Source organism: Haemaphysalis longicornis, unplaced genomic scaffold (assembly GCF_048455015.1).
Source record: "Haemaphysalis longicornis isolate Haplotype H1 unplaced genomic scaffold, Haemaphysalis longicornis Haplotype H1 scaffold_10, whole genome shotgun sequence".
NCBI lineage: Eukaryota > Metazoa > Arthropoda > Arachnida > Ixodida > Ixodidae > Haemaphysalis > Haemaphysalis longicornis.
Window position 1 is genome coordinate 44,878,332 of NW_027526204.1, and position 22,311 is coordinate 44,900,642.

The 22,311-nt window shown below is 47.1% G+C and overlaps 1 protein-coding gene across 1 annotated transcript in view; it reads right to left on the bottom strand.

Annotated features, from left to right (window-relative positions):
• Window positions 1–22,311, bottom strand: part of LOC144159812 (uncharacterized) — a 62,060-nt gene that overhangs the window by 36,597 nt on the left and 3,152 nt on the right. The window contains exon 3 of the mRNA XM_077691493.1: window positions 4,124–5,333. Coding sequence (XP_077547619.1) covers window positions 4,124–5,333 — 1,210 coding nt within the window. The remainder of the gene's footprint in view (window positions 1–4,123; window positions 5,334–22,311) is intronic.

Genomic DNA, 22,311 nt, shown 5'->3' on the forward strand with positions numbered 1-22,311 from the left:
GTTCTCGCTGGGGAGGTGTTGCCATTAGCATTGACTGCTTGCGGGCATAGTCCCGGATCAGCCAACCCTTGGTCACGTGCTTACACGCCTTCTACCATACAAGCCGAGCCAGACTGTCTCAAAGATGGGGGCAAAGTACATCACGCTTGATCGTCTCCGGTGACGCGGAGAGGGCTCTACGACTGCATACGCCTTAGTTAGGATCTTTACGAATTTAGGCCACGCTGGCAGGCTTAGCTGACACATTTTGCAGCCGGTGACATGCAAAATCTCGGTATGCTGATTACTGAGGTATCAATAATGCCAAGCATACGATAACGTCGGATGCCAAGAGTGTGTGTTCACAGAACAGAAACCGAAACTACTTTGAATTCCACTATTGGGCATTGTCCAATCACATTCTCATCTCGTATATGCATCATTGCTCTTATGGGTAGCGGCCCCCGCAAATATCACAAAGTATTGTTTCTTCTTTCAGCTTTACAAAATAAACACTGCTTCGTCGGCCGGATAAACGCTAAAAACTGTGTTCCTTCGAGCCAGCCAATGCAATGCAAACGAAAACAGAAGTTTGGCAAATTCGCTTCATTGTCCCTTAGAGATGTACGCTCCTCTGCTCCCAGGGGTAGGAACGTGCTCCTCCCTTTTGAGAGGAGCAAATGTTTACCTTTAAGGAGCAATATATTATAGATTCCTGTTTCACCCCCAAAGGAGAAACTACCACTTTTTTATAGAGAGTATATGAACACAAAATGTTTGGTGTTTTTGTCGGTCTGTCAGTCCCTGTAATCAGCCACCCTTTCAGAGGATGAAAAAGTTCTTGAGTAGTTTATACGCGCAAATTTTCTAAACCGCTTACTCTGCGAACACACTTCATACATATCTACATTGTTCAGCAAAAAAAATCATTTGGCATAAATAAAACAATCAATACGTAAGTTGTTTATGCTGCTTTCCTTATTTTAAAAATATCTGGCGGCCACGTTTTTGTGATAGGTCTTCTGTGCTGCCCAGGGGGCGCTGCGCAAGCGGCTTCCGGGCAGTACGTCCGGGTAGTACAAAACTGTGCGGATCCCGTGTTGACAGAAGCATAATGAGCTCGATGCTCCCGATTGTTTTGCGACATGGTCACCATCCCATCCCCGACGAGTCCGGTCTCTTCCAGCGATCAACTGGGCATTATGGGAAAAAGCTTCGCAGCGCTAAATACGTTTACAGCGCCGACGAAAGTGCCGGGACGGGGATGGCGCTCTGCCATTCACACGTTCACCGATCGATATTCGTGTTAAATTTGAAGTGAAACTTCTAGTTTAAACTGGTATTCTAGGTGTCAAGAACGTTTCAACAACAGCCGATCAAAATTAGAAGAGTGACCCAATCGGCAATGATCGCGCTTAAAAAAGCCAGCGACTCCGGCGGACCGCAGGCTCGACCGCTGCGGTGCGCCGCTCTTTTACCTCCGCGCTATGTTTGCACTTTCATTAAACAGTGTTCGTTCGAGCTGCGGTTACGAATACACGGTGCAGCGTTAGCTTACCGTTTTGTTGCGTGTCTCAGTGACAAAATGCAGCCAGCGTCAGAAGCATCAAATCTGTTTTGCGATTGCAAAATTAGTGGCCGTTAAACAAAGTGGTCAGGCGAACTGAGAGGCCACTCGCTTTCCTCGTTTGCTCTCACTTTACTTAATTGCGCTCTTGCATCATATATTATCAGTTCGCACTTAGCTAGAATGAGGGTCAGCAACGTTTTGAAGTGCAGGACCCAGTTACATGCAGCCGACACGGCGGAGGGCTGAACAGCATTTCGGGTGGGAGGGAGCGGATGGATTTGAATACAAAGAGATGAAATTCAGCGAATTGCGAATTGAATTTAGATGAGCTATCAGCGAGGCCCTCCAGGCGCGACCTGGCTTTTCTGTTTAATTGTATTCACTCGAAGTTCGACTGCCCTTGCCTCGTAAGCTCTGTCCACCTGCGAGTGCCAAGCAGACCACTACGGCCGCATGGATGCTTTGATGTAGACAGATCAATGAGTTTGGCACCAGCCAGCCGGTGCCAGCTCACCTATAACAGTCTGTTTCTATCTCCTATAGACGTTTTTTGCAGCGATTTGGTACTGTTCAAGCGCTCTCTGAAATGTATGATATTTTGAATACGCATGCTGTGGAGAGGTCGCGCCTGCACTTCTCTCCCTGTTCTCGTGTTTTCTCACATACAGCGATACCTTGCCCATTTTCGTACGTGTTCTCCTGTGCATACTCCAGACACGTCCTCCGAGCCTTTACCGTCCAAAAATGTTTGTGTCTCCTTCGATAACACTACACTTTTGTATATATCTATCTGCACGTCCACATTTACCAATTTTTGATTTATACGCTGCCCATATTTGTACTGTTTGTATTCTTTGTATCCATGCATCTATGTATGTTGCCTGTTCGTATTCTTTGTACCTATGTATGCGGTGCATCCCCCGAGAAGGCCCTGTGCTGTTGGTGAGCACTTCAAATAAATAAATAAATAAATAATATTTGACCATAGTGTGGCGTAGTTTGGAGGGACCAATTCTCTGTTTTTGCCTTGCTGTCTAACTCCATTCGACGACAATTACAACAGGCGTTTCGGCGTTCATATTGTTAGCGATGACCCCTGCACTAGAAGATAATCGGCATAGCCAGTTATGACCGTATGTAAATATTCGGGGCCGCGCGCCGTGTATTCGGCTGTATTGTGTTATGCAAATATACAAGTACACATCTCGGCAGGCTGCGGGTGCGCGATTTCGTGCTTGTTTTGCGTCCTTTAATAGCGCTCAATTTGTTTATTTGACGCTATTGCCTCAACTACTCCCTAGTATACATGTACCCTGCCGTTCGTAAATCGTGCGACGTAAAACGTTACGCAGAAATCGTTTAGTTTGCGAAAATACAAAACAAAAGTCCACTCGTTTTCAAGGTGGTGCCAGGCCAGCAGTGTCAGCTGAGGGGGCTGCGCAATCCATGCGTTTGCTTGCATGCTCCCGCTCAAGCAACCTTTTGCAGCTACCAGCAGCGCTCCGTGTTTATGCTACTCGTGAACGTTTCTTTGTCGACCGCACGCAAAAGAAAGAACCGTAATTGTCGTCAGGAAGTTAGACCACGCGACCTAGAGATACCGGCCCACGCCACGACCGCGAAAGCTCGCTCAAAAGAAAGCCGATAAATCGGTCTATTTTAGCGAATATTATTTTCTTTAGCCTCCCCAACTACTTTAAGGGTTATTTCGTACAGTATGCAGTCATTTAAACGCGCACCACAAAGCGATTAACTGAGGAACAACCAACTTTTGCTCTGACTTGTAATTGAAAAGACATGGAGGGCGGCGAGGGTCGTTTGCTTTTGTACTACCCTGAGGCGTCTGCCGCTAGGGGCGCGGCATGTCACCAAAATGCCAGCGCAGGAGGCCTATAGAAAACAAAAATCCATGTTGAAGGGTTTCTACCCAAAAATACAAAAATTGTTTGCACCCGGGCCAAGATTTTTTCCCGACATTTGAAGAAGTCTAACAGCACCGAAGCTGCCAATAGATAGCGCGCGAGCAGTGGAACACAGTAAAATTAACTGAGCCAACATCTAGCGTGTCTAATATGGGAACAGCGATACGGAAGATAAAAGGCGTGATAGGTGGGCGGCAAACACCAGTGGGAAATTTACATTGTGGGGGTGCCGGAGGAATCGGCGTTTGTTGATATTTGCAGGGAAGAAAGCATATACACCTCCAATTTTAACAGCTTTTTTTCTTTTCCTTCCGAAGGATGTATGATCCTTTGAGGAGGCAAAACTCTAAAATTTGTTTTCGTATAGCTCTAGGAAAACACCAGTACCAGCCATTTTCTACAAACTCTGGCCTACCTTAGGAGTCTAAGTGTTCAAAGCCGATGGGAAGTCCTTATTTTTGCACAACTCCACAGGGCAGTAATTCGGATAGGACAAGATTTTCTCAACGTTAGTACAATAGTACACCCTGGCATCGCCGGGAGCTACAGCAAATATTGAATGGTATGATAATATATCTCGAAGCTTTGTTCTGGTAACGATTTCTAGTAGTCTTCTTTGTAATGAAAAAGAGAAAGCGAAAGCAAAGCTCACGTGGTCCCGTTGGTTTTGGTCGTGGTTTTTTCGTTGTAGTGGTTGTAGTTGTAGTCGTTGAAGTGGTTGTAGTGGTGGTAGTGGTTGTAGTGGTGGTAGTGGTTGTAGTGGTTGTAGTTGTAGTCGTTGAAGTGGTTGTAGTGGTGGTAGTGGTCGTAGTGGTTGTAGTGGTTGTAGTGGTCGTAGTGGTTGTAGTCGTCGTAGTGGTTGTAGTGGTCGTAGTGGTCGTAGTGGTTGTAGTGGTCGTAGTGGTTGTAGTGGTTTTGGTGGTTGTGGTGGTTGTAGGGGTTGTAGGGGTTGTAGTGGTTTTAGTGGTTTTAGTGGTTGTAGGGGTTGTAGTGGTTTTAGTGGTTGTAGTGGGTTTAGTGGTCGTAGTGATTGTAGTGGTTTTGGTGGTTGTAGTGGTTGTAGGGGTTGTAGGGGTTGTAGTGGTTTTAGTGGTTTTAGTAGTTGTAAGGGTTTTAGTGGTTTTAGTGGTTGTAGTGGTTTTAGTGGTTTTAGTGGTTGTAGGGGTTTTAGTGGTTTTAGTGGTTGTAGGGGTTGTAGTGGTTTTAGTGGTTTTAGTGGTTGTAGTGGTTGCGATCGTGCTTGCAGGTTTTGTTTTCCTGGTTCTCGGCAGGCTTCTCGGGCTGGGTGCTGGCGTGCTTGTTCTTTTGGCTGCCCGTGTGCTTCTTGTGGTCGGTGATGGCCTGCTTCTTAAGCTGGGTGCCGGCAATCTTGTTGTTTTTGCTGCCGGCGGGCTTCGCGGGCTAAGTTTTGCTGTGCTGGTTATTTTGGCTACCCGCGTGCTTCTTGGGCTGGGTGCTGACGTGCTTGTCATTTTGGGTGCCCGTGTGCTTCTTGGGGTCGGTGATGGCCTGCTTCTTGGGCTGGGTGCTTGCGCTCTTGTTGTTTTGGCTGCCGGCGGGCTTCGCGGGCTAGGTTTTGGCGTGCTTGTTATTTTGGCTGCCCGCGTGCTTCTTGGGCTGGGTGCTGTCGTGCTTGTCATTTTGGGTGCCCGTGTGCTTTTCGGGATCGGCGATGGTCTGCTTCTTGGGCTGGGTGCTTGCGCTCTTGTTGTTTTGGCTGCCGGCGTGCTTCTCGGTCTGGATGCTGTTCTTTTGGCTGCCGGCGTGGTTACTGGGCTGGGTGCTGGCGAGCTTGTTATTTGGGCTGCCGGCGGGTGTTTTGGGATAGGTTGCGTCAGGATTGTAGGGCCAGTTTCATCCACCTGGTACAAAATAAACGCACCAATATTTGAACTCTGCCCTTGTAGCCAAAGTAAACATTTAATTTATCGCTAATCATTTTGCTTCCAAGTAATCAACACCCAACTAGTCACTTCTCAATATTGGCGACCTATTTCATATAACGGCCTCGTAACTGCAGCAGGAACGCTGGACCAAGTGTCTGGGAATTACACCAGCTTCAGCAGTTGCATATGCTATACCGAACAACTGGAGCGCTGCAATTGCAGGCATAATATAGTGGACAGGCAGGGAACTGATAAAGAAAATGATTTTGAGGTTTTATGTAGCGGCACTCATTATAACAGCATTGCATCTCAAATTGCAAAGAAAGAAAAAAAAATAACTTCAAACTTAAGGGGTACTAAATCTCACAGAAACATTTACAAGGGTGAGCAGCTACCAGAGCGTGTATGGTCAAAGACGTCACCCGAACATTTCTGACATGAAGCTTTTGTGCCCTACACTTTACACTTAGTACGTGGCATAGACCGCGTGAAAAATTCTGCATCCCCCACAACCCGCCGAAAAAAAACTTTGAGTGTGGCCTGAGATTCGAGTGCTGTCATGAGTGTAATGGCCGTCTTTCAGAACTGCTTGCTCAATGGACTGTGAACCAATCTGGCACTGTTATCTCGAGAAGCGGTGTAAAACATAAGATCAGTACTCCAAAAAGAGCTGTAGTGACTTCCCATGCAAGCTATGCATCAACAAAGAGGACAACAGACTAGATACTGCGGCATAATTAGGTAAGGTGAATTATGTCTACTGGCCACGATCTAGCGTCGAAGAAAGCGACACGCATCGAGGTCCTTGTAATACATACCATTTGGAAAACATCGCATACGTGCACGCGCAGAAGAGCAATTTAGGCGTGCATTGTAATCATTCAATGTGGTGCGCATCTTTGCAGCCACCGCCAAGGTAAGATTTGCTGCACGTATGAAACAGTATTGCCCAAAACACGCAAGACTTACAAGAGTTTGTGGTACGTTTTACTGTTATCATATTGTTCACAATTTAAACAATCTAAGAGCAGCCGACCTAAAGTTACCTTTAAATATGTTTCATTGAAGTTATTTAGGAAAAGCGCCGCAACATTTGGTGTCAGGGAAGAAGTGTGTCATCAAATCTTTAGGAGTACTTTGTGATTGGTAAGCGATGCTCGAAGAACCATGCAAATGCGCTGATTCATCCCAAAGTGCTGTTATTTATGACGTGCGCAGGGGAACTTTTCTGAACCTGGCCACAGTTGCTTTCTTAACGTTTGGAATGATTCGTACGTTCGATTCTGCGTCGGAAGTTTTTCACGAAGACTTAGTGGCACACCCACCAACGGTGGTGGTATTTCGGCCTCTCTGTATTTAAATTTGTAAGAAACGCTGGATGCTAATCTCGTTTGATGGTTTTAAAACTGCCAAGACGAATACCAAACATCCTCTCGAGTACGTACCATTTTGTACTCGAATTTGCCATGCAATAGTAATCATCATGAAAACGTGTTTTCCCGTCTGCACACCATGTTCCTTCTCGCTATTGTCGTGTGAAGGGGGTAGAAGTGAAGCGGTAACTTTCAGCAACTGCTCATAGGGCATTAGGACATGCCACAGTAAAGGAGCTGGCATATAAGTGGTAGCAGTTTTTCATCATAATTGAACGTGTAGGATGTCTTCTCCTTCATCATCATCATCACCCTGCTTAAGTACACTGCAGGATGAAGGCCTCTCCCACTGACCTCAAACTGCTGCTTTCATGCACTACTCTAGTTCATAGTTTACAGACAAAGTTCCGTATTTCATCTACCACGTTACTGGCATGCTCTTATCTTCCATCTGTTGGTACCTATTCTGTGGCCCTTACTGTCCCCTGGTTGTCAATTCCTCGCACTGCGTTGCCAGCCCAATTCCGTGTATTTTTGTTTATTTGAACGTTGATATCGTAAACTCTGTTTTTTTCTCTGATCCAGGTAGCTCGTTTCTTGTCCCAGATTCTTGCTTCTTTTATTATTAGTTCCATGGCTCGTTCAGCCAAATGAAGTTTGCTTTCTAGTTGGTTAGTAAGGCACCAAGTTTCCCTTCCATATGTCATCACCACCAGTTAGCACTGGTTGTATACTTTTCTTCAAAGTGACAGAGGTAGCTTACTTACCATTATTTAGTAGTGCTTCCCGATTGCTCCCCAGCCCATACGTTCTGCGCCGAATTTCTCTCTCGTGGTTTGGGTCAGCTCTAACCATCATTCCAAAGTAGTTGTGATACTACTTGTACGCGTTCATTTCTAAAGCTGAAGTATAGGTCTTGAGCATGTTTATTTCCGCTTAGTTTAGATTTATGTATGTCCATTTTTAGCAACACGGTAGTGCTTTCTGATTGTAAGTCCTCAAGCATTGCTTGCTTGTATTGTGCAGTCTCATTCGGTAAAACTGTAATCATCCACCCTCAAATGGCTAAATATTAACTGTTCATCTTTAACACTGCATTTTGCTAGTCAAGCTTTCCACATACCTCCTCCAGACATGCTATGAATTGTTTTGGAGAGATGGTCAGTCCCTGTCTGACTCCCTTCGGACCTAAATCTATCGCTTCGCTTGTGGAGGGTTATCCTGCCCGTGCATCCCTAATATATACCGTCTAGACGTCTTGTGTAGGTTTCTTCTATTCCCTGGTTTTTTAGGGCCTCTAAAAGGGGGCGGTGAACACGGAATCAAAAGCTGTCTCGTGATCATTGAATGACATGTAAGGGGGTTTAGTGTACTATGCGTATTTTTTCATCACTTGGTTGAAGAAATAGATGTGATCCATGGCTGAGGACTTTTTTCTAAATTCTGCCTGCTCTCTTGGTTGGTGGAGTATAGGCTGTCACCAAAGCGGTTAACCTTAACTTTGGTAAGCAGCCTGGAAACAACTGAGAGTGCACCGATGGGTTTAATTTCTGAGGTCCTTGGGGTCTTCCTTCTGATGAATCAGGATGTCACTGTTTTTCCAGGCTATGGGCCCTTTTTGAGTTTCCAAGCATTCCAAAAATAGCAGAGCAAGATTTCCAATACAATCTCTTCTCTTTGCTTTAAAAGAGTCATGAATATGCCGTTATCACCGGCAGCTTTTCAAATTTTTATGCCTTTAGGAGCCTTTCCAGCTTCCTCTCACGTTTCTAGTGAGACTTCGCAAGTTGAGCTTGTACTGTGTGTAATTCCCCTCGTCTAATGTCATTGGCACACAGACTGGGGTAGAGTTGTTTTGCTACCTCAATTATCTCCTCCAAATTGTGCGTTATGTTTCCCTGACAATCGCTGAGTGGGTACATCGCGTTTAACGATGACTAGATTTCTCTTGGTTGGTTTCAAGCTTGCTCATATTTCTAGCACTTCCTCCACCACTTCCATGTTATATGCACAAATGTCTTTTGTTTTATTTCTGTTAACCAGATTTTACAGCTCGGCAAATTCAATTCGATCCACCGTACTTGACCCTTTCATATTACATTTGCAATTATTTCCTTCCTTTTTTGTTTGCCAGTTCTCTAGAAGCTGCTTCTAATATAGCTGATGCTGATTTACTTAGTGCCAATTTTATGTGCTCACTTAGCCTGTCTACACTGACCAAAAGCAAGAATTTGTTTCGAAGAGTTATTTTACACCTCTGTGATTTTGCTCTGACTGATTCTAAGCGGGGGTTTCAGTTTTCATACATTTCGTTTGTTCGCTTTTGAGATTCAACCCTAGCCTCCATCTAACCCTCCTATGATCGCTGCTCCGAATCTTAATTAGCACATCTATGTCTTGCACGATACTGGATTAGTCACTTAGACTGAAGGTAATTTTGTTTTTGTTGTACCATGAAGACTTTTCCGTGTACAATTCCTATTCTTTCATTTGTAGAAGGAAGCGGTCATCATGATATTTCTTTCTGCTCCCACCAGTTTACTCCTCGGCTGCTACGATTGTCTATTCCGAGGTTTCCCGCTGACCTTCCCTTTCTTCCATTGCTGCTTACAGACGTTTGCATTACAGTCCTCGATTGCAATCGAGAACTGTGTCGTGGCATTCTTTATTGCGGATTCGACGTCCTCGTAGAAGCAATCTACGGCTTGATCATTTCTGGCTGTTGGCACATACACCTGTACCCTCTTTAACCTGTATTGCTGGTTTAGCTTGAACACAACAGACCCAACTCTTTTGGTAATGCTGAAAATCTCCTCTACTTTTCCTGCTATTCCTTTGTGGAAATAAAATTAAACACCGTGTTTTGTCCTCTCTTGGGGTCCACTGTGGCATAGAATATGCCCGCTATTGAGCTCTGTGAAGCATTCTCCGGTCCTTGTAACTTCGCTCAACCCTACTATATCCCAGTTAATGTCACAGAGCTTTTCTGTAAGTGAAGCTCAGCTTCCCTCACCAGACAGAGTGCGTGCGTTGAATATTGCCATGGTCAAGTTCCAATGGCAGCCTGCCCGAACCCGAAGACTCTTCGCACACTGCTGTATCGTTGTTCTGACCGCCGCCGTGGACAGGTGCTTTAGAGCTCCTGGGGACTGAGGGCTGACACTTGAGTTGGTTAGCCATCTTAGGGGGAGGCCAGCTACTAACCCATGGCTGCCAGATTCTTCTCTGGCCAGGGAGTGCAGTTTATGTCCCTAAGAGCCTTCCTAGCATGGTCGAACATTGCTAGTGTAGCTCCTTAGGTACCCGTGATAGCGATTACTTCCAAAGGCGCGCAGCACTTTATACCTGCGCCCACTTTAACATCACAGCCGGAATACCGCAAAAACCTAACAAGAATTCCGGTCGTACGAGAAAAAACTTTGTTGTGACAACACAAGTCCTGTTGTTATGACAAACCAATCTGTTGTTACGACAGACATTTCTGTCGTGATGACAAAGTCAATTTTCTCAACGAAAAACTTTCCTGTCGTCACAACAGAACTTCCATTTACTCTACTTCTCACAATGAACAATGTCACGTTTTGTGGCACGTTTCGGCCAGCTCAAAAGAATGGGCACGGGAGAATCGTTGGGAGATTTACCACAGCACACATTTATTATGCACCACTACAACGCCTAAGCAAAATAAACAACAAAGCAAACAAAGAACTCAACCAACAAAATTCCTCAATACTAATCCCTAACAAAAACCCAGAAAAGCCAACAAACCAAACCAAAAGTCACTTCAATGAAGTCCCTAATAAAGAAACCCGTCCTAGTTCCAGTCTATACAACGTCCTTGTTAACAATAATAGCATCAATGGTCATATAATACCAAGTCTTTAGCGGACGGGCCTACCGCTGTCTCCGGCGCTGATGTGCCGTACCCGTAACGTGGCTGTCACACGCTGGTAGTCGTACTTGTCCGCTTCAGCGGTGCCAGTAGTGGTGGTACCAATGTAGTTGTACGAGGTAGTCACACGGTGGACCCCTTTTCAGCTACCCCTCGTGGTAGCCCTCGTAGCAGGAGGCAACCCCTGGACTCGGGCCCGTCCCCGTGGTATCAGGTAGCACCGGGGAGCTGCGGGAAATCGCCGCGTGGGGATCGCCAAGGCGTTAGTTCACGGTGCGTGCTCGCTGTACGCAGGCGCCCGACCGTCGCCGCTGGGGCCACCAAAGCGCAGGTTGGTGGTACGACGCGGAAGTAGAACCCGATGTCATGTCGGTCCAGTCCGGCCCAGGTTGACGTGGCTCTGGTCGATGGTGTGGCCTCGTACCCCCGGCTTGTTCCTCGGACTCGTGCCACCTGACCTTCCTGCTGTGGCGTTCTTCTGATCTCTCTCTATCCCGACCTGTGCCCCGAGATTAAATAGCCTTTGCCCGGCCGTCGCGGCACTGTTTCATTCGCTGTGCCCGTGTCCGCTGCACGGGTGACCACTACATTGTTTATTTCTCCACGTGCCTCCCTCGCGTCACCTCGTCATTATTCTGCCCTCTTCGCGGGAAATTTAGATTTTCTTTCTTCGTCTTCCTCTTCGTCGGCCTCTGGCTCCACCATGACTCGTAATCTTTATTCCCAAGGGGGGATTGCCCCTTTAATCATGCCAAACAATAACAATGAAACGATGTGCAACTACTGATGGAGCATCAGGAGGAGCAAGACAGCAAGACAGGAATTCGGCACGAGGGAACATCAAAATCCGGACAGGAATACGACACACGACATAACACCAGAATCCCGACACGACAACAATACGACAAGACGAAAGCACGACACGCGAAAATCCAACAAAACTGCAGAATTTTTTTGTTGTTGTCTTTTTTGACTGGGCATAAGGTAGGCTTGGAGGCAGATGCAAAATATCAAGAGAAGGTTCCGTTCGACGACGTTGTAACGCACTCCTCTACAATACTAAGCAAGCATCTGTGAATTTTGCTTTTGATACGCGGTTCTCAAATATGATGACGGGCTGGCGTACTGATAAGTTTCACTGCCGTCTGTACATTGGAAATGTATACCACTGCCATGTCCAAGTGCATAGCTACGAAAAAATGACAACTTTGAAGATCAGGTGGCCAAAGGAAAGCTGGTGAAGATGAGCTTAGCTACTCAGCAGACGTTCAGCTGGCTTGTTAGCTCATCTCGCGCAGCTCCGTCTAATCGTGTCCACCATGAATGGAAGCTTCCCGAACGTGCGGTGACTGTTTGCTGAATTTTGGCTTTTGGCAGTAAGTTTGCCAAGAATGCGCCTAGCGAGGCGATTGAACTTGTCAAATTACCAGAAGAGCAACACGATAACGTGAGTATGGCCGTTAAGAAGTAAGCTTCTCGCGTAAGTCAGCAAGGTTTGTTTTGCTCGCGTGTGACTCAGCGCGTGCGGCTAGCCCGATGACGAAAAAAAACATTTATAACTTTAAAACTATTGTTGCTACAAGGTTTGAATTTGGTACAGAAAGTCTCTAGCACTTTGTGGAGCAGAAGTATGAAAGGGTTAGAACTTACATGTCGGATTTCCTGTAAAAATATTAAAATGGGTGCAGCTTACACGGCTGATTTTCTGGTGAAAATTCGCGAATGAAAGGACGCGGTTGCATGCATGGCGGACTCGTTTCGAGAGACCTGCGCGAATTTTCGCCACTGCATCTGCTTTGTAAGTTACAACTTTTCGCACTCCTCATTTGTAAAGTTCTAGAGCAAATTTGTACTACATTTCAGCCTCGTAGTGTTCTCATGAGTTTCATCAAAAAGTAGGCGTTGAACAATTGCAATTAAATAAAAATAAAGGCAACAAAGAGTGCCCCTATTTCAACAATGTGATCAAAAAAATCTCTAGTTTTTTTACTTCACACCTCGAGTGCAGCATTACCCAAGCGCCCTGTGGAGCGCCGCACCAGACGACCCGTGTTTTCGCCCGCGTGGACGGGTAGTTCACTTGCGCCGGCTGTCTCGATTCACGTAACTTCTCGGCGCCGGCGCTTCGTGGAACGCGGCGGCCACGGGTAGGGCAGTTTAATTTTAGAGTGAACCGTAGTGTACAGCCAAGGACAAATGAAGTTCGAACATAGAAATATGAAGTAAAACACTCAAATAGCGATATTTTATTCAAGAAACTCAAATTTATGCATGGCCTAATTACAGTAACAGTGTTGAATAATGTGGTTTTCTTGTGAACCAAATGCGCACCAATACTTGACGTTCACACGTTTTTTTAATTATTTGCATTAGGGTTGTTTTTGTGATCGCAGTTCGTTTGTCTCTGAGCGCACAAGTATTAGGCAGGCTCAAAACAAGCGATCAGATGATGGCCTTACGAAAGGAATGAATACCGATATTGTAAAGCAGCAGATGCCCAGCCGGCCTTCCTTACGGAAAGAGTGGAAAAGTTCAAATTGCGACATTGAACAAATGGTTTGTGTTGTTAAATCAAGGCAGTCGTGTCAACACTCTACAATCATTTCGCAAATGTGTTTATTAGGACAGCAATTGCCATAGAAATGAAACAGCTCTAATGTGGATCGATGTTATCGCAGAAAACTATCGACCTTATTGAAAAGCACATAAAAGATGAGTGTCCAGTGCGATGGGCCGAATAGAATTGGCCAAGTTTTCAAATTTATTATCAAAAGTAACACTACCGACATCCCTGCCTCCAACCTTGCATTAGTTGAAGCAGTATTGAAACGCAAAGGAAGTTTGAAATCGAGAGGAAGGAAACTCGCTATAGGGAAAAATAGAACTACTGCGCTCTGGGACAAGAATAGCAAATTAACAAACAATATAGGTGATATACTGAAATAGCAGAAGGTTTTTTTGCAAACCTGTCCGCTTTTGACCCCGACTCAAGGACGTTTTGCGTTTTCAGATGTACGGGAAATTCCGCCTGTTATGAATGATGAGGTAGCAACGGCGCTCAAAGCAATAAAGACAGGCATGGCTGCAGAAGATGATGGCATTACGCCGATATATTGTGTCGTGGATGCTGTACTGAGGCCGCCAACCCCTCGGACCTATTCTCGCCGTGCCCGCGGACATTAACGGTGCATGGGTTCGTTCTTCGTTGAGATTTGAGTTTTAAAGTTCTGAAGATCGATTGGAGAAACTTTGAGTAAGGGTACGATCCACCTTTAGCTATGGCATTGGCGCACTTTTCAACGCAACTTCGACAATAGAAAGCTTTCACCCATGTTAAAGTTTCTTCAGGAAGGGGTGGTAAAGTGTTTCAGCGCATGAACTTGAAGACTTCGCGCAGTTCAGAAGCGGGAATCCGTGCCGGGGCACAACGGGAAGCGGAAGGTCTAGATTCTGTCAATCAGCGATCACCGACATGGGCAAAATACCAAAGCATAGGATTGCGAACGACGCATTCCCCGCAGCTAAAACTAACTCGCCTGAGGAAGAGTGTAAAAAAATTCCCCCACATTTCCCCAAAGGGGAGTATGAGGAAGTGCGAAGCACGGGTGATGCTATGAGGGGGAGTTTGTTGAAGTTTGGTGGCATTTTGCCCGTTAGTTACATTAACACCCCCTCGTGATCACGTTCGGCTTAACATGCCTCGTTTGTCCCTCTGCGGAAATCTTGGTGAATTAACGTGTATGTTCGAGAGATGTTCGAGAGGGAATGTAATCACGCACACACACACGCACGACGAAGACGCGCGCGCGACTACAGGAGCCGAGCGAGAGAGCACGCGCGAGCCGACCCACGGAGGTCTGGCCGTTTATTGCTGCATAAAGGGGAGTGTGCCGCGCCGAGCCAGGCGACTGAGAGAGAGTAGGCGCGGGGCGAGCGCGGCGAGCGAAGGGGAGAGGGCAGCGAACGCGCGCAACGGCGGAGCGGCAGCCGAGCGAGGGGAGAGGAGGCGCGAGCGCGTGACGTCACGGCGCGCGGAAGGGGAGGGAGGCGCGAGCGCGTGACGTCACGGCGAGAGCGCACGCCATCACATGGTGTAGTGACGTCACTGCGCCGTTGCTATGGACGCCTTCCCTCCGCTACCGCGCCGTTGCTAAGGAGAGGAGGGCGCGATAACACCTGCGGGCGACGGACGGCGGTGGAAGGAGTAGGTCCGACTAAGAAGTGCTTCGCACTTAAAACAAAAGACAACGAAGATTTAGTAGACAGCCAAACACTCTAATACTGCTTGTGACCATAAAACGTCGCCGCTTAGGTGGCAGCCTACAAAGCGCTTTTCTGGCGTCCTCCCATTGGGCTGCCCAACGGAATGGACCGACATACAGTCATGGACAATTGAAATACGAACCTCGGAGTGCACGGATGAAGATACCGGTGCCGTCACCTGGCAGCAGCTGGCGAAAACGAGCGGAAATGCGTAGTTGAGAAGTCAGGAGCGAGGCTGCGTGTCCCACTGCGATATGTTGCCCTCTGCTCCCTGGCATGCGTGCCTTGTTACCATGCCGCAAGAGCGCTGAACAGTGTTAGCGACGGGGCGCGAGGTAGTATCTGCGGCTACTGTGCGCCGGCCACGATCGCCTGCTCCCCGTGCCTGCCAGTGTCACGATACCGACATAGCTTTGCATGTGAGGTTCAGTAACTTGAGCACGAAACAATGGACACCTGGGTCACGCCAAAACCCGCTCAGTGCTGCCCGCTCTGCAGATTTCTACAATGCCTGAGGTGCCCGGCAAGAAAACGAAAAAATCTTGCCCCCGAAATTGTTTTGTAACGGCAACTGGCTACTAGAATATTTGGACCTGCCTATCTTTTTAATTTTGGGTAACATTGGAATTCTGAAACTAATTTTTCCAGTCCTTACAATGCTTGCAGTTAATGTATATAATTGGAGATGATATCTGCGCGTATATCTATTGTTTGCTAGAAGAACCGAATCCGCGAAATGACTCCGCCATGACTCCGTTAAACAAGGGCGCATTCTTGGTGGCCAGCTCAATTTTCGGTTCCCAAGCCAAGCCACCAACAACGCAAAACAATGCACTGCCATCACAAGTTAGGCGGCACGCATTTATTTTTGTCTCCAATTCTGCGCGCTGCTTTTCTTCAAAAAAGCATCATGAGCTCAACAGTATGCCTTCCCACACAAGCACTGGCCGCAGCTGTGAGCAATTGCGCGCCGCATTGCTCTCAATGCGACCAACACCTTCGGCCGCAGCGGCGGTGGTACTTTCAATGCTTGGAGCGCTCTTGCCGCCCGGCGACAAGGCAAGCATGCGAGCGAGCAGCGGGTGGCATATCGGAGTGGGGCACGCTCCCGACATGGCTAGCGCATGTCTGTGCGTTTTCTACGGCCGCCGCCAGGTGACGGCACTGTTAGCTTTGATGATGATGGTTGGATGTTAATGGCGCAAGGCCAACTAGGGCAAAGAGCGCCAAAACAGTGGTTAAATATGAGAGGTGAGAACTTAGACACTGATATCAGTAAGCAAGAACAAAAGTAAAATCAATAAAAGACAGTGAGGATGGCTGGTGTAAAGGGCCAGGTTGTGATGGTGCGTGGCATGAAATAAAGCTTTAAAAAACTACGCGTGATAGGAAATGAGATGTAAAAACTTGATGTCACTGAGAAACTTAAAAGTGCGTTGCACAGGAATCACGGGATCATCCGCTAGAAAGAGTGCTGGGTGTAGTGGAATGTGTTGTCTGTAGAGTTGAGGGAAGTGCTTGCGTCTTGTTGTCTGGAGTGCTTTGCATGTAATGAGGATGTGAAGTACGGATAGGCCCTCCCCACACCTGCTACACAGGGGTCTTGGAGATCCGGTGAGCAGATGGGAGTGTGTCGCGTGTGTGTGGCCTATCCGTAATCTACCTAGGGCAACTTCGATGAATCTGTTGTGTGAGTCACTAGTGTATTGTCCTAAGTGTGGCTTTACTATGTGTAACTTGTTGTCTGTCTGTGTATTCCAGTCGGCTTGCCATGTTTTGCGAAGGTGTTGTCGGATGTGTGGCTTGAGGTCAGTGTAGGGTATTGTTGTTATGTCCACTGTGTTTGCAAGTGCAGCAGTGGCGGCCATTTCATCTGCGGTCTCATTCCCGGCGATTCCAGCATGGCCTGGAACCCAGCACCGGATTAGTTGAAAATTATTTGCATATATAGACATTATGAAATTAAAGACAAGATTGACAATGTGGTTTTTCTTGGGTCTGTGTGAAGACAATGCACGTACAACGCTCAAAGAGTCTGTGAAGATGACGGACTTAGGAATTCGTTTTTTAAGAATGTGCTGAACGATGAGTAAAATGCCATATGCTTCTGCAGAGAAAATAGTGGTGTGTACACTCATGGTTCTGCAAGCAATAAAGTTGGGGCCATGAGCGGCGCACGACACTGTAATTGAAGTTTTCGAGGCATCGCTATTGGCGGTGAGATGTTTGAGTGGCGCCCCCTGGCCCTGACGTCCGCTTAGGGACTCGCGCCGCTGTCGTCTGCTACACTCGCGCCGCTGCTACACTCGCACCGCTGTCGTCCGCTTGTGAGGGGCAGCAGTGCTTGTGCTAGAAATCACCCGCTTTCATGCTTCAGTGCATTAAAAAGTGTATTTGTAGTAATTCAGTTATTTTGCCAGCTTCGACGCCTCTGGATAATTTCAGGCTGTATCTCGCACAAGTTTGCAACACACGAGAACGAATCCAACTTTCTTCAGAGCTTCGGTCGGATGATCGTATGTAACTCGTCCTTTCTATCTTATTTGCGAGGTTCAGTGCTCAGAGCTCCTTGATAAGTATTCAAAACGCGTAAGCTTCCGTAAAGTACTTTTGAGATGCTCTTATATTGCGGCTCAAGAGTCCAATGCTAGGCACCAAGCAGCGGGCTCCTGCACACGAATCGCCCAGCAGGAAATAAAACGGCTGTCTGCTATTTTTTTCGTCACTGTTATTTTGTATTACATAAATGTGTTTTTCTGTGCCCAACTTATTAATTTTTCTTCACCGTCACAAACGTCTTATTCGTAGGTTTGGGGATGTATGGGAGGATCACAAACATCGTGTGGGTATTGTCTTCAGGCTCTAAGGCATACATGTACCTTCTTCAGAAATTGGCTTTCGTTATGGCAGCGAACACGAAGGTGCGTATCCGCACCTTTCGTTGTTTATTCACATATTCAACTGCAATAAAAAGGTTTGAGCTACGCCACCGCGAAACCACGCAGACAACGTTGTCCAGATACTCGAAGGCGGCTTTTGTGCCGCGAATTTATATATTTGGAAGTATCCATGAAGCAATTGGTCTTCAGGCCACTTCACGGAGTCAAGAAGCAGCCCACTATGAAGCAAGGTCTTCTGGCCACTTCACGGAGTCAAGAAGAAGCCCATCATTAATCAAACTCAATGATTGTTCACTAAATAAAGTTGTTCCTCCTCCTCCTCCTCCTCCTCTAGCGCAACCATCGTTACCACAAGGAAATGAATCTCAACCCGAACAGTTACGACATGTTTGCAGTGTGGAAGGCTTGGTATACTCGCTAACGAACGCAATAAATAGTATACGTGCCGGTTTTCAGTATAACAAGAATCGGAACCGATGAATATGTCCAAGAAGCTCTTTATTGTTATCCAATCCTTTCGGGCGTAAAGAACAAATCCTGGCCTACTCAGGATGACGTTCCTCGAATTAAAGAAAATTACTCTCTCTTGACCTGCCCGCCCACAAACCAGCTCGATTTTAATGTTAGATGAAGTTTTTTCCTCCTCCCCTTACTCCTTCCCCTCTTGAGTGGAGTTCTACTCCAACGCATATCTGAATACTGGGAAGATATAGCTGTGGAAAATGTACCGAACCATCCCTCCATGTCTGAACAAATATAGTGTTACTGTATGTTTACCGTACACGTGAGTCGTTTTGCTCAACAAGCCTCCATATGAGTTAGAAGCCTGGTATAAACCCAGCACGCGCCTATACACGCAGTGGTTATTGCCCGGTAGTGCACGTCGGCATAATTTCATGCCATGACAACGTAAGCGATGTGATCCGATACCTTCGAGCGTTTGGCAAAGTTGCAAAGACTCTTCTACCACCTGCGATTACCAGGAATCGTAATGCCTTCTGCCGAAACCGACAGCCGCGAAGGCCTGGAATTTGTTTTGGTCTAGTATTTTCGCTGTTGTCGGTTATTAGACTCTGACTGTTCCGATTGTTCGAAAGATTGCTGAGTACGACGCCTCGCACCGACTCTTCGCGCTCTGCACACCACCGGCTTCGATGGAAAGGGCGACTCCGGTAATGTTTCTTCCACACCGGTATCAAAAACTATACTTTAAATCATGCCTAGAGCTACTGTATGCCATTTTAAGTCTTTTATTATGATAAAAAGGCGCGCATACGTAAAATCTGGTGCGGACAAGCATCAAAAGTCAACCGAGAGGATAGAAACAGCAGGGAGAGCGAGCCCGAGTGAAGCAGACGACAAATGCGAGAATCCCTAAGCCGACGTCACGGAGACGCGTTTCGCAGCGCCGCCCGTGGTCGCGCTCACCGCCAATAGAATTCGGCACATTTATATTTATCCTGAAGCGACAAGAAATGCTGCAGAATCGCAGCTCTCGGAACCCTGTTTTTATCTATTTTCATAAATGAAACATCACAACAAACAGGCTGCAGTTGCCATGGTGGTATAACGTCAGAAAATGATGAAGATGTACAGACACCTAAAAACCCAACGGAAAGACCTGAAGCTTCCTCTCTCACCCTCAGAGAGTAGGGCAAAGGAACAGATGGACGATTTGAGAATAGCTGGGTTGTAGATGTATCATTGAGGACAGGTTTAAAAGGATGGTTATTGAATGATGAGACCTTAAAAGCATATAATAAATCTATGTACATTCGTTGATGTTCCAGGCACCATTTGTTACTTTCAGCGTACAGACTCTGGGCCGGGCTAGTGCGGAAAGCACCACACGCAAGGCGCAGGCCCAAATGGAGAACTGGGTCAAGCATTTTTAGTGCTGTTTTTGAGGCCGGCCCATACACAACACTACCGTAGTCTAGCCGAGACCCGACTAAGGCGGTAAAAACGCGAAGAAGGAGTTCTTTGTCTGCACCATAGGACTGGTGGGAGAGGACTTTGAGAATGTTTAGTGTTTTCAGGCATTTATGTTTAAGTTGTTTGATTTGTGAAATTAACGTGAGTTTTTCATCAAATATGACACCTAAAAACTTGTGCTCCTTTTTTACAGGGATAGAAGCGCGATGAAGGGTGATCTCCGGGTCTGCCTTAATCCCGCGCTTGCGGGAGAACACAACACAAGTACTCTTTCCAGGGTTCAGTTTAAAACCGTTTGTGTCCGCCCAGCCAGCAAGTTGGTTCACCCCAAGCTGGACTTGGCGTTCACAAACTGAAAAGTTACAGGACTTAAAAGATATTTGAATGTCATCTACATATATAGAACAGGAAATGGTTGGTGGCAGTGCCTTCCGAAGTGAGTTCATCTTAACAATAAACAGTGTGCAGCTCAAGACACCGCCTTGAGGGACGCCATTTTCCTGCACGTATACATTAGAAAGGGCACTGCCAACCCTCACTCGAAAGGTCCTTTCCGACATGTAGCTACTGAGCGTGTTTAGCATGTTGCCGGAAACACCAAACGACTTGAGGTCACACAAGATGCCGTACCGCCAGGCCGTGTCATAGGCCTTCTCCATATCGAAGAAGACTGTTATACAATACTGCTTATGAATGAAGGCATCTTTCATATGTTTCCAATGCAACCAGTTGATCATTGGTGGATCTCCCAGCCCTGAAGCCAGCCTGGCAGCTGTCGAGAAGACCATTGTACTCTAAGAAGTACATGAGTCTCCTATTGATCATCTTCTCGAACAGCTTACACAGGCAGCTTGTGAGGGCGATGGGACGATAACTTGCGGGAGAGGAAGGGTCCTTCCCTTCTTTCAGAAAGGCCACTACAATGGCCTCCCTCCATGACCCTGGGAGGTGCCCCGAATGAAATATTTTGTTGTAGAGGTGAAGGAGGGTTTCAAGTGTGTCTGTGTGCAAGTGTTGAATCATAGTGTATGTAATGTTGTCTGCGCCTGGAGCTGAAGGTTTACAAGTACTAAGTGCGATCTTCAGCTCATGCAGTGAGAAGGGGGTGTTATAAGATGAGGTCGACTTATTACTGTCTCGTAAGGACTTCTTCTCACAGGATGTTTTGTGTTTTATGAAAGTGTTGGTGTAGTGCGCTGAACTGGACACATGTTGGAAGTGTTGTGCGAGCGCGTCAGCCTGGTCTTCCAGTGTGTCCCCTGTTGTACTAACCAGGGGCAGGCTGTGTGTCTGTTGTCCTTTTAGTTTATGTATTCGTGTCCATACTTTTCGCGGGTCAGTGTAGGAGTTGATGGAAGTGAGGAAGGTGCGCCAACTCTCCCTTTTCGCCTCACGGCGCACTCGCTTCCCAAAAGCCTTGGCCCGTTTAAACGAAATGAGATTATCTGATGTGGGGTACCGGCGAAGGACACCCCACGCCTTGTTCTGGGCCTCTCGCGCCCGCCTACAGTCCTCATTCCACCACGGCCTCCTTTGGTTGCGCGGAGCGCTGGAGGCGTGGGGAATGGATTTTTCGGCAGCGTCGCGGATGTGTGCCGTGATGAGTTGGGATGCTTCCTCTACGTGTAGGTGTTCTATGGTTGTGTGGTATAGTTTAGATGTTTCTGTGAATATACTCCAGTTTGCTTTTGATTCATTAAACCTGTAATGGGAAGATGGACTGCATGGGCCTTTACCTATATATGTTAGGGAAGTGGGGAAATGGTCACTACCATATGGGTCTGTGCCCACACCCCACTCAAGACATGGAAAGAGAACACTGTTAGCTTTGAGCGTGCGCTGCGCGGTTCGTGTTTGAATTGTCCACGACTGTATTTTGGTCGTACGGCTCACAGCTGCCGACTAGAAGAAAGCGCGGTTATGAAGAATAAGGCGAACATTGAAAGAAAACAGGTTTACAGGAAGCCACCGCAGTTTTAAGGACTATGTATCGCTGGCTCCCATGTAGCTGCTTTGTAAAGCGTGTATGGCTTTTCTATTGCAACAGTTTTTTTAGGACTTCTGCATAACTACCCCTTCCACTGTGGTTCTTTACAGCTGTAAACCGGCAAGTGTGCTGTCTTATATAACTCCGTTCGTTTACAGCGTCTTTTCTGTAATTCTGCTGCGGTGCGTAATATTTTTACATGGCCGCTGAGCCAATGAGAGGAACGATGGTTCAGGATAATGAGGATATGTTTACGACGTGCACAAGGCAGCCCTGATCGAGCATGCTCAGGCTGCAACCCCCCCCCCCCTTCTTCGTCTTCGCCGTCCACGTCGTTGTCGATGGCGGATCATGGCGCCTGGAATTTCAAGTGGAGAGCACTTTACGCGCTCGCCACGTCTTCCTGGCTTGCTCGCTGGAACCAGGCATATCGCCGCGCATTCCGGTGTAGCCTGCCACGGCCCCTTCGCCGCAGCGTCTAGAGGCTTCAAAAGCGAAGCGGTTTATATAGTCCTAAGCGCTCGAAACTCGTGAACCGCTGGCACTTAGCAGTGGCTTAGCGCAGCTATGCCACGATATACGTAGCGTGAGCTAAGGTTCAGCT